At 45.4% G+C, this 12,980-nt stretch overlaps 1 protein-coding gene across 2 annotated transcripts; it reads right to left on the bottom strand.

The window, feature by feature from the left end:
- Positions 1 to 3,289: 3,289 nt before the first annotated feature.
- On the bottom strand, positions 3,290 to 12,687 carry MPV17L (MPV17 mitochondrial inner membrane protein like). 2 transcript variants are annotated; one of them, XM_043560468.1, is made up of 4 exons: positions 12,337 to 12,681; positions 8,787 to 8,857; positions 4,078 to 4,107; positions 3,290 to 3,997 (listed from the first exon to the last, which is right to left on the bottom strand). In XM_043560468.1, exons 1-4 carry the CDS (start codon positions 12,644 to 12,646, stop codon positions 3,818 to 3,820), a joined length of 591 nt encoding a protein of 196 aa, XP_043416403.1. In that variant the 5' UTR covers positions 12,647 to 12,681; the 3' UTR covers positions 3,290 to 3,817. The 2 variants fall into 2 exon arrangements, with proteins under 2 accessions (XP_043416403.1, XP_043416404.1); XM_043560469.1 differs by lacking the exon at positions 8,787 to 8,857 and having other exon boundaries at positions 12,337 to 12,687.
- Between the last annotated feature and the right edge of the window lie 293 nt (positions 12,688 to 12,980).

The raw sequence follows: 12,980 nt of genomic DNA on the forward strand, positions 1-12,980 counted from the left end.
TTACATGAAGGCTAGGATTATGGTTATTTTATCTGTTACTTTATCTGGTGGATAATAAGAATGGTCACATCCATTTGTATGGAAGTAAAGATCGCCCCTGGATTGGGAAATAATTTCTCTCGGTTATTTGGGTAAGAGGTCTATCTCCGAGACTGGAAATGGGAACCAGTCATCCAATAAGACAGGACTCGAGCACTCTTGATATTAATGACAGCTCCCTGGTGGTGGTGGTCAGTGGTATTATCAAACAGTGACAATCACAGAGTCCGAAAAAAGGAATGCTGGAAGGTACTATTCGAGGCACAGGGTAACTACCCCAAATGCCTGGACCAAGGACAGGATTTGTGATCTCTGAGTTCAAACTAACTCATGAGACGACCAGAATTCGGTATTCTGGGGGCACCTCAAAGGCTCAGTCAGTTAAGTGTCCAACTCTTGATTTCGGCTCAGGTTATGATCTCATGGGTCATGAGTTTGAGCCCCGCATTGGGCTCTGCACTCACAGTGCACAGCCTGCTTGGGATCCCCTCTCTCTGCCCCTCCTCTGCTTGCATTCTTTCTCTGTCTCTCCCAAAAATAAATAAACATGAAAAAAATAAACAAAAAATTCAGTATTCTGTAAAATTTTTATAAAAAAATGGTTTTGACAGGGGCACCTGGGTGGTCAGTCAGTTAAACATCCGACTTCAGCTCAGGTCACGATCTCATGGTTCATGAGTTCCCTCCCCACATTGGGCTCTGCTCTGACAGCTCAGAGCCTGGAACCTGCTTCAGATTCTATGTCTCCCTCTCTTGCTGCCCCTACCTCACTTGTGCTCTCTCTCTCTCAAAAACAAAATAAAACAAACATTAAAAAAATGATAATAGTGCCATGTCATATACCCCTCTGCATCTTTCTTTTAAAAAAATGCTTTTGACATTTTTCAAATTCCCCTTTCAAATTTCCCTTTTGTTTTCCACATGCATTAAGTAAAGTTGTCTTTGAAAATCTTGTCTGTCTCATGTCTGTTCAGGGAAACGAATTATAGGCTTTGCCTTTGCCTGAGCAAGCACGGGGCCAGAAGAACACGGTGGGCAACACACAAGGGCGTTAAAAAAACCTTACAGAATGGGAAAATCAGGAGGAACAGTGGGGGCCACCTGTTCAATTCCAAACCTGGGGAGGTTTAGGGTTTACCAAGAGTGGCAGCATTTTATTTATTTTTTTATATGTTTATTTATCTATTTTTGAGAGAAGGAGGGATAGGGGAGGGGCAGAGAGAGAGGGAGCAAGAGAATACCAACCAAGCTCCATGCTGTCAGTGCAGAGTCCGATGCAGGGCTCGAACTCAGGAACCATGAGATCCTGACCTGAGCCAAAATCAAGAGTTGGACACTTAAGGGACTGAGCCACCAGGGTGCCCCAGCAGCATTTTAAAACAGACAAACATTGCATTACTTGGAGTAACTTTCATTTCTCACACTAAAACATGAAAGTACTATTGCATAAAAATCAGAAGTGTATCACTTGCAAAAATTCAGAGAATGCATGCTATATGTTCTCTACAGCACAGGGCAGCACGTGACTGAGTAAAGATGATCACACTCATTTATGAATAATAAGCTCTTCCCCCTTGACGGCATAAACAAGGTCTGTGTTCCAATTACTTCTTTTTAAAAATCTTTTTAAATATTTATTTATTTTTGGGAGAGCGAGAGACAGAGCACAAGTGGGGGAGGGGCGGAGAGAGAGGGAGACACAGTATCTGAAGCAGGCTTTGGGCTCCGAGCCATCAGCACAGAGCCCAATGCAGGGCTCGAACCCACGAGCTGCGAGATCATGACCTGAGCCGAAGTCAGACGCTTAACCGATTGAGCCACCTAGGCGCCCCTGTGTTCCCAATTACTTCTATACAAAATGCAATTATTCCATCAAAAAAGTAATGCTGAAGCTCATCTAAAAGATTGCCAGGCAGTACTTTATCATAGTTACTCTAGATACACTTTTTCAATGACAAAATCTGTCTTATATATTATGAAATAGCTGTTGTATTAACTACTTTCAAAATAATCCTAGTACTGTAACAAATTTTAGAATTAAGCTATCTAGAAATGTTCTCACCATTCTCCCAATAATGTAAAATATATTAATACCTAGTAAATTCAAATAAATCATAGACATGATATAGTTAGGAGTTAAACACATTTATGTTACAAATTATATGAATTATATGCTTAAAATTCTTAAGTGCACGTTCCTTAATTAATCTTAAATACAAATTCTCAAGATAAATGCATGAACACTTCAGCTCTTCTCATGTTAAAACTTGTGAAATGCTCATGAAAAACTCGTGAAAAACAGAATTGGGGTGCAATTTTTAGGTGAAGTTTGCTGAACCTTCCTGAGATATCCACAGCATTTTTAGACCCACTGGTTTTGAGGTTAGACAAACAGTAAATCAGAAAGTCTGGATCAGGTTTCTCACACCTGCCTCAAAGACTGCCCATAAAGATTTATTTGAAAACACTGATTTTTAAAAATATAACATCGGTGTGAAATTTGGGGTAACTGTTTTCCTTGGAAACCTATGAAATAGAGTTTTCCTTCCAGAGGAAGAAAATTTGTTCATTTTCTTAGAAAAGAAACTTCACTCAATATATTTTTTTTAATTTTTAAAAAATGTTTGTTTTATTTTTGAGAGAGACAGAGCATGAGGGGGAGAGGCAAAGAGAGAGGGAGACACAGAATCCAAAGCAGGCTCCAGGCTCTGAGCTGTCAGCACAGACCCCGACGTGGGGCCTAAACCCATAAACCACGAGACCATGACCTGAGCCGAAGTCATCACTTAACCAACTGAGCCACCAAGGCACCCCTCAATATATTTCTTTAAGAAGCCAGATGTTGTGTATATTTCCTAAGTCTAGAATACAGATATGGGATACTTCGGTCAACTGAATTTGCTCAAAACTAGAACACATGAACTAAAAAGTACTTAACTTCAAAATTACAATAGTTGTATGGGGCGCCTCGGTGGGTCAGTCGGCTAAGTTTCCCACCTCAGCTTAGGTCACGATCTCACGGTTCGTGGGTTTGGGCCCTGCATCAGGCCCTGTGCTGACAGCTCGGAGCCTGGAGCCTGCTTCAGATTCTGTGTCTCCCTATCTCTCTGCCCCTCCCCTGCCCATGCTCTCTCTCAAAAATAAACAAACGTTAAAAAAAATTTTTCAAAATTACAATAGTAGAAGACATCCATGAAATACATTTCTATACAGGACACACCAATCACATACTATTATTTTTTTTTTTTGATGGCATAAAATGTTCTTACAGAACTTAGCATCAGGAGAACAAGAAATTATTCTATTAAGTATTTCCAGAAAAAAAAAAATCCAGTTATTCAATCTTCTCCTTGATTGAGCTCTATGTAAACACCAATTTACTTATATAAGGAATATTTTTGGTATAAAAGTTCAACAGATGCAAAGTGTTTAGGAGACAACCTGAGATTTTAGAAGCAAAATGGGTTCTTTAAATCAACTGGCATTAAAGTATTAGAATAGAAATAGTAATAATTGCAAAATGCCATGATGGCACAGTGGTCACCAAAGTATTAGAGACGTGAACACAGTAGAGAAGTGATACTTTCAGACTAGCATGGGGAAAAAACGTTTGAATAAAATTTAAAGTATTCATTGATACTTAATCAGTGGGTCTATGCAATAGTAATTCTCCAAAATGGAGCACATAACTGATGAGTAGACTCTTATCTGCAAGCAATCCACTGCATTAAAAAATAAAATAAAATAAATCCGTCATTGTCAGGGAGTCCTTGGCTTCTCATTTCTCGGGAGGCCTTTCAATGGCACCGGCCTCTTTCACATGAAGGAAGGTGAAAGCAGACTTGAACGTGCCATCACCGCTCTGTTGTGAAAAGCAGAGGAAGGTAGCCCACAGAAAACCACAAAGTCCAGTGTAAGCTGTCCTCCAGTGCGTGGGAACCAAGCTGAAGTTGGTCAGCTGTAACAGAAAGAAAGAGTATGCTAGGCTCCAGACAAACCACAGCCATGAATTAGCATTCTGAGTCATTCGACACTCACCTGCACAAAGGGCCAGTACATCAGACCACTCTGGAATAAAGAAAAACTTTATTAGAATGCGTTTTAATCACACACACACACACACACACACACACACACACACAATCCCACAGCTCATGCCATGAAAGATTAAGAAATACCAGGCAGATAAAATGTGGAGGTGGTATTATGTTTCAGACTAAGCCGATTAAATCAGACTACTTAAAGTCTCTCAAGCAGAAGAGGGTAAGAGCTGTGCAAAGAGATTTCAGGTACGAGATATTTATATTAGTCATATCCACAGACCCAGAATGAGAAGACTCTCAGAATCAGTACCATTTCTCTTAGCCGCTTTCAAAATAACAACATATATTTATACATTGTGGTTTTACTGTTAGGCCAGGCAAATGCTATAGGAGTGTGTGTGTGTGTGTGTGTGTGTGTGTGTGTGTGTGTGTTAAAAGAGATAGAGAGCATTAGTGGGGGAGAGGGACAGAGAGAGGTAGAGAGAATCATACACAGGCCCAATGCCCAGAGCGGAGCTGATGTGGGTCTCCAACCCACCACCCTGAAATCATGACCTGAGCCAAAATCAAGAGTTGGACGCTGCACCGACTGAGCCACCCAGATGCCCCAGGAATACATTTATAAAAGGATCATCAGTAAAGTTTTAAATTTTTCATTCTTCATGGGATGATTTGTTAATAACATAGTCTACTATGTCACACAATGAGAGCCAGAGGGGACTCTAATTTTATCTAAAACGTTTGATTTTTTATGTAAAAAGATTGAAGGCAAATAATATATTCTACTCTTTCTTGCTATAGAATAAGTTTAGCTGACATTCTCGTGTATTACAAAATACCCCCCAAAAGGGAGTATTTTGTTTTGGGGGTTTTGTTGTGGGGTTTTTTTGTTGCTGTTTTTTAAGGGGAGAAGCAAAACTGTATTCTTCAAAAACTAAAGTGTTGAGGGGCACCTGGGTGGCTCAGTCAGTTAAGTGTCCGACTTTGGCCCAGGTCACGATCTCATGGCTTGTGAGTTCAAGCCCCCGCCCACGGAGCTCTGTGCTGACAGCTCAGAGCCGGAGCCTGCTTCAGATGCTGTGTCTCCGTCTCTCCTTCTCTGCTCCTCCCCCACTCGCAGTCTGCTTCTCTCTCTCTCTCTATCAAAAATAAAAATAAAAAAATTAAGAAAAATATATCAGTGTTGTAATAGACAAAAGAAGGCTAAGGAAATTTTCCCAATTAATGGAGACTAAAGAGACAGGACAACTAAATGCACTACCTGACCCTAGACTGCATCCTCTACCTTTTGAAAGGAAAAGAAATGCTGTAAAGACCATTAGATAGTGAATTTACAAACACGGTATAAAGTTGGTGGGTGAGATAAAAGGATTATTACCGTTGTTAAATGTATCGAAGTTGCTAACTCTGCTGTGGTTATATAAAAGAACATATTTGGGGCGCCTGGGTGGCGCAGTCGGTTGAGCGTCCGACTTCAGCCAGGTCACGATCTCGCGGTCCGTGAGTTCGAGCCCCGCGTCGGGCTCTGGGCTGATGGCTCAGAGCCTGGAGCCTGTTTCCGATTCTGTGTCTCCCTCTCTCTCTGCCCCTCCCCCGTTCATGCTCTGTCTCTCTCTGTCCCAAAAATAAAAAAAATAATAAATAAAAAAGAAAAGAACATATTTATTCTTAGAAAATAGATACTTAAGTATCTAGGGGTAAAGGGTAATTCTGTGTGTAATTTACCCTCAAATGGTCCAGAGAAACAGATAGAAAGATCGATGGATAGATGGATAGAGCCAGGAAATAATAAAACAAATAGGCAAAATGTTAACTATAGGCGAATGTGGGTAAAGGGTATTCTTTGAACTATTCTGTTATTTTTCTGTCAGCTTGAAATCATTTCCAAGTTAAAGTTTTAAAAACCTATAAAAGATGGGGCATCTGGGTGGCTCAGTCAGTTAAGCGTCTGACTTCGGCTCAGGTAATGATCTCACGGTTCATGAGTTCGAACCCCTCATCTGTCTCCGTGCTGACAGCTCAGGGCCTGGAGCCTGATTCAGATTCTGTGTCTCCCTCTTTCTGCCCCTGCCCTGCTGGCTCGCTCTCTGTCTCTCAAAAATAAACATAAAAAATTAAAAAAAATAAAACCTATAAAAGAGAAGAATGTAATACAAGATATATTTCTAAGAGGGAATATACCTGAGCCACCATATTGCAGGTAGTGAAAGGAGACATAAATTGCAAGCTATCTGTACAAAACAAAGTAAAAACTCAAGCACTACCTACATGTAAACAACAAATAAATGAGACATGTTCTTTCCACCTTCATCCAAAGAACTTGGGATTGGGCATGGGGTTGATTCCTCAGCAACCAAAAAGCAATTCTGCTTTCACTCACATGTCCCTTGGGCTAAAGAAAGACTTTGTGACAGATTCTTTTTGGACGCTTCTTGTCTTCCAACTCCTAGTGTTTGTGCTCTTGGTTTCGCTGATCAAGCTTGGCTCAAAAGCCCGGTTTTAACCAGTTTCTCCCATATCTAATGTCCTTCTCTCTGGGCTCTCCTCTGTGCATCTGGAAGTCTCCCTTTGGATATTCTAATGGCATCTAGAATTCAATATTTCTCAAACTGAACTCATCTATCTTTTTTCCCCAATCGGCTCGCTATCCTCTATGCACTATCCCAAGTGATGAGCTACCACTCGAGGCAGAGACCTGTGGGCCATCCGAGCTGCGTCCTTGCCCCATTACCCTGACCACCAATCATTCACCCAGCGACAAATTCTACCTCCTAAATAGCTCTCCAATCAGTCCTATTTTTTTTTAAGTTTTATTTATGTATTTTGCGAGCATGAGTGGGGGAAGGGCAGAGAGAGAGGGAGAGAGAAAATCCCAAGTAGGCTTCGCACTGACAGCTTGGGGCTCGATCTCATGAACCGTGCGATCATGACCTGAGCTGAGATCAAGAGCCCAATGCTTAACCGACTGAGCCACCCAGGCACTCCCCCGCCATTCTCTGTTTCTAATGTGACCTCGGTTACACTGACCCTCTAGCTGGTTTCTCCTGCCACTATTCCTGACGTATAGGATCCTTGGCAGGATATCCAACACCCAATAAAGGTGGCCTGTGTGTTTTAGTTAAGGGAGGAGAATCTGAAAGACCTGCAAGTCCCTGCTTAAAGCCCCTTTCTTTCCCAATTCTGCTTGCTTGCTCTTTTTTTTTAAACGTTACATGTAGATGCCTCCATAGGATCTCTGACATAATGGGCAAACTTGTTTCTTTTTCCAAAATAAAGCAGAAGAAAATCACATTTGGATTTGTGAGTCACGATGGGCTCCTGATTTCTGCCCCAAGGGAAATAACAAGAGCTCTGAATACTCTTTCCCCTTAAAGGAGAAGAAACTGGGGCGCCTGGGTGGCTCAGTCGGTTGAGTGTCCGACTTCAGCTCAGGTCATGATCTCACGGTCCGTGAGTTCGAGCCCCTCTTCGGGCTCTGTGCTGACGGCTCAGAACCTGGAGCCAGCTTCAGATTCTGTGTCTCCCTCTCTCTCTGACCCTCCCCTGTTCACGCTCTGTCTCTCTCTGTCTCAAAAATAAATAAACATTAAAAAAAAAAAGGAGAAGAAACTGTCCCTGAGCATAATGGCAGGGGGGGTGGGGAGGGGAGCATGCAGCTTCCGCCCTCCCTACCATCTGCCTCCAACCATCAAGCAGGCAATGCTGATTCTGGGGCTCAGTATTACTCCATAGAAGATGCCAGAATCAGTACAGGCAGTAGCCTGGTGTGGCTTGGCACCGCCTCTGATAGGGAATTAAACACATGTGAAGCCCAAGGCCCAGTCTGTGCATATTCGGCCCTCCTGAAAGCTCACTTAATTGGGATTAATAGAATAAAACATGCTCTAGGCCAGGGACAGAAAGCACCCCTGATTTTGCCAGGCCTTCAGGGTGCTGCTCAATAAATCTTCAGGGAATAAGTTAATAAATACTTGTTGGACTGGGTCGTGTATATTTGTATTGAGCAAACGGTGCGACACGTGACTTGCTTTGAGTCTAGAAGTGATCTTGGGGAACATCCTTCACAGGGACGCAGCAGAACGTACACCTGGGGACATTGGCTCTGAAGGGGCATGATTCCATTAATCACTCATGTGTTACTATTCCTCTTGTGCACCAACCTCTTTGGGTCCAAACTTCACTAAATAAACTATAACCATGATAAGAGTAAATTTTCAAAACAGGACTCATCATGAACATTGACTAAAATTCAGACACGCATGTATAGACACTCCCAATATAGAGACACCCTTAAAGCGTCTTACTCATTCACTAGCAAAACAATCTTAAGATCTCTCCATCAATATACCATCCCCTGGTGCCAACCAACTGGAGCCCTAACTTAAGAAGAGTTTCCTTGGGGCGCCTGGGTGGCGCAGCCGGTTAAGCGTCCGACTTCAGCCAGGTCACGATCTCGTGGTCCGTGAGTTGGAGCCCCGCGTCGGGCTCTGGGCTGATGGCTCGGAGCCTGGAGCCTGTTTCCGATTCTGTGTCTCCCTCTCTCTCTCTGCCCCTCCCCCGTTCATGCTCTGTCTCTCTCTGTCCCAACAATAAATAAACGTTGAAAAAAATAATAAAAAAAAAAAGAAGAGTTTCCTTAAAATGTACTTAATTTTACAAATATACGAAAAGATCTGCGTTACCTTTTCAAAAGTCTGTTCTTACCTTGTACGTATTCCAGAATTTCTGTTTCAGGTCCAAAAATATGTCATCCTTTTCCTGGAGAATACTCATGCCTATTTGTAAAAACACACACCAAAAGAATTTTTGAAAGATTCAGTGGGAAGAATACTGCCTAACAGTTAAAATTTCCTATTTCAAAATGCAAAGTAGCCGGTGGTATCTTCTCATTCATCATGTCCCTTCTGACCCAACAGTGAAAACGACATAACCTCCATTCTAAAACCAAATAAATCTTTGGGCACCTGGGTGGCTCAGTTGGTTGGGCATCCAACTCTTGATTTTGGCTCAGGTCATGATTTCACGGTTCCTAGGATGGAGCCCCAAGTTGGGTTCCAGGCTGACAGCAAGGACCTACTTAGGATTTTCTCTCCCTCTCTCTCTGCCCCTCCCCTGCGCATCTTCTCTGTCTTTCTCTCTGTCTCAAAATAAACAGTTTTTAAAAACAAAAAATAAAATTTGAAAAATCCTTAAATAAATAAACAAAAACTAGATAAATCTTAAAGGAGTGATAAATATGAAGTAGAAATAGCAGAGTATAAAAGTGATAGAAAAAATACACTTTTTTTTAATTTTAAGAGAATTCACAGCATTCAGATAGCAGGATGATTGGTGACTTCTCTGCCTTCCAAACTTTTTGTAAGATGTTTAAAATTTTAGAAATATAGAGGTGCCTGGGTGGCTCAGTCGGTTAAGCGTCCAACTCTTGATTTTGGCTCAGGTCATGATCTCCTGATGCGTGAGATCAAGCACCGCGTTGGGCTCCAGGCTGACAGCGGGGAGCCTGCTTGGGTTTCTCTCTTTCCCCCTCTCTCTCTGTCCCTCTCCTGCTCACAGGCGCACACACATGATCTCTCTCTCTCTCTCTCTCTCTCTCTCTCTCTCTCTCTCTCAAAATAAAAACTTTAAAAAATAATTAATAAATGAATGAACAAATATTTAATTTCCTTCTTTAAAAAAAAAAAAGTGGCTGACGGACCCTGGGTGCCCTGGCAACTCCAAAGTTCCCCCTCAATATTCTAATCAGAATTATTCCAGTATCATTATTCCAATCAGAATCTGAAAGCAAGAACATCGCTTGAGCCTTCCTAAAAACATTCTGAAAACTTTGCATGTTCAACAACCCTGAAAAGAAATTCAGGGAGCAAAGACAAAATCCTCCTATTTTAGGAAAGAGTAAAAATAAAAGTGCTTTAAAAATTCTCCTTCAAATCTGATTAGGAGGAAGGGGAAATGAGAGGTGTTTTTTTCAGCCTATTGCAAGGGATTTTTAGAACAGAATTTAGGAGAATACCCTTGCATGCAAGTATTGGTAAGGTCGGGTTCCACTTACCCAGCACTAATTAAGCGTTAAGCACTTTATGTGCCTTATTCCATGTGACTCCCCTCTCCAACAATCTGCGGATGTTGGTAGTTACAGAAGCAGAAAAATGAGCTTGGGGAGGTTAATGTTATACCACGTCCAACCCGGGTGCAGATTCCCAGCTGGACCTCTCCATCATAATCCAAGCTCCCCCAGGTGGCCCCAGCACAAAGGATCATCTGATACAGGCAATTTCCCAGTTGGAAATGCCTGGAACAAACATCCAACCCACTCCTCCCACCTTCATTTTCACACGAGGAGAGGGAAATCGGGCCAGAAATCTATAAAAGCAAAACACAGCAGCCATCTGGGTAGGGATCCATGTCAAGAGCCAAGAGCCTCAGACTTGAACCGCAGGCCTCCTGGAGCCTGGTTACCGAGGCTTCTTTCTGCTTTCACACACAGTGACAACACCCAAGATTAAGAACACGGTATGGGGGTGCCTGGGTGGCTCAGTCGGTTAATCGTCCGACTTTGGCTCAGGTCATGATCTCACAGCTCGTGGGTTTGGGCCCTGTTTCAGGCTCTGTGCTGACAGCTCTGAGCCTGGAGCCTACTTTGGAATCTGTGTCTCCCTCTCTCTGCCCCTCCCTAGCTCGTGCTCTGTCTGTCTCTATCTCTCAAAAATAAATAAATGTTAAAAAAAATTTTTTTTTTTTAAAAGAACATGGTATGGAATGGATTGTGTGGATTATGTTGTCTTTCGGCAAATCACTTAACCCCCTTCGAATCTCAGTTTTCTGCTCTGCAACACAGCAATAATAAAGTGGATCTGCCTCCCTTGGTTGTTTGAAGATCAAATGGGAATCCGGTTCCCAGAGGCCCAGCCCCTAGGTCCCAAATCCTCACCAGCGTTCAAGACCACTGCAGTAATGGCCACGAGGAACCTCCTTGCCAATGTGGCATGGAAGTCACACCTTGGTACCAGGCACCCGGCAGCCCCAGCCTTGGGTCCTCTATTTCCTTGACCCCACTGGCCCCATCAGCCATGGGATACCTGAGCCTACAGCAGGCAACGAGGCCCTTCATGCTTCCTGTGGGGTCTGTGAGAAAAGGAACGGAATCTGGCTCCCCAAAATAAGACCCATAAGACATTGTGGTTTCTTCGAGGAGATGATTGGAGCCCCACAACCCAGTTTAGAAGGCACCAACAGCCACTGAAAAGACGACCTTCTTGGGGGAATCTGTTATCCCCAATGCAAAGGCCAGGCCCAGGACCCTTGGATCTTCTTACAGAATTGGTGCCACTCCCCTGCCCTCGCCCTCACCCGCTATAGAAACTGCTAGGAGGACAGAGGCTACAGAGCCCCTGACATTGGTTTTGGCATTTAAGGTCCTGTGGAAGATTCCCAAAGTCAGACCTTTAGGACCCAGGGTGATTTTCTGAGGAAGGGCCTCCTAGGTCTTTTCCTAGGCGTAGAGTTCTCTATGGCAAGATCCGAGGTCCCCTCACATTTTCTGTGGCTTTTGTATACAGGGAATGCACCCCCAAAGGAAATTCTTGTTACCAAAGCAGGACTGAGGCCTTGAGCATGAATTTTCTGGGGGACTCTGTTCCACCTGCTCTGCGCCCATGGTCCCCAGTCCCCTCCCATTTCATTGATGTGTCTGCCAGTAGAAAGGGGGCCCGTTGCCCTGAGCGTGGATTTTCCCAGGAGCAGGACTGCCCTGTCCCATAACTAGGTCACTGGGGTTGCAGCCGCCATGGACAGGAGCTATGATCTCCTCGACGTTTATTCGGACCTTTTCCAAGGGGGAAAGGCGGCCCCCCAGTCCTGCCTCCCTCCAGGTCTAGCCGACTTCCCAGGCCCCCTGAAACCTCCAGCCACTCAACTATGCACAACCCCAGCGTCCCAACTCCGATCCTGGACCCTGGCCTCCTAGTTCTCCGCTTCTCCAACCACCACCTCTGAACTTCTCCCCTTAATCTCCTGTCCCCAGACTCGTCAACTCTTGCACCTCGACCTCCCGCTCCTGCCCTGGCTCTCTCAGCCGTCTGAAATCCTGCCCTCACCCCCACCCCTTGGCTTGTAGCCCGGCTCCGGCCCCAGAGCCCCTGGCTCCATCCCAGCCCCCAGGAGCCCCCAGCCCCGGCCTCCAGTCCCCCAACCTTGGCTCCAGGCCCCCTCGTCGGATCTCGCCCTGGACCCGGTCCCCGCCCGGGCCGCTCACCGGCATAGAAGGCCGAGACGGCCACGGGCCCGCCGATCGCCTGATCGCACAGCACCTTGGCCAGCACGGCGCGCGGAGCACGGCCGGGCAGCGCGCGCTCCAGCACGCGCAGCCATACGTAGTTGAAGTTGGCGTGGAAGGTCACGGCCACGGTGGCCACGCGCCGCGTCTGCTGCCAGTCGGCCGGACCGCCCCGTAGCCGCTGCTGCAGCGCGTCGCCGGCGGAGAAGAGCGCCGCGTAGAGCAGCACGTTCGTGGGCCACGGGTAGCGCCGGGCAGCGCGCAGCAGCGCCCGCCACCCACCCGCCATGCCCGCGCTGGGGGCGACCGCCAGCGACCGCCGCGCAGGCCCCCTGGGCCACGCCCGCCCGCCGGCCCTGCCCTCGGCGCCGCCTCCGCCACCTGCACCTGTCTTCCCAGATGCTCCCGAGTCATTGGGCGGCCCGCGCACACCCAATCCGCGCCGTCCAATCCCGTGGCCACTAACCGTTGCGGGGCTGAGCCTTTGAAACGTGGCCGGTCCACAGAACGCGTGGTCCATGTCCATGAAACGTCCAGAATGGGCTAACGCGCAGCGACGGAAAGTAGACTAGCCGTTGCCAGAGGCTGGGCGATGGAGAGAACGCGAAGCGACTGGGTGTGCG

The sequence above is a fragment of the Prionailurus bengalensis genome, chromosome E3 (assembly GCF_016509475.1).
Source record: "Prionailurus bengalensis isolate Pbe53 chromosome E3, Fcat_Pben_1.1_paternal_pri, whole genome shotgun sequence".
In the NCBI taxonomy this organism is placed as follows: domain Eukaryota; kingdom Metazoa; phylum Chordata; class Mammalia; order Carnivora; family Felidae; genus Prionailurus; species Prionailurus bengalensis.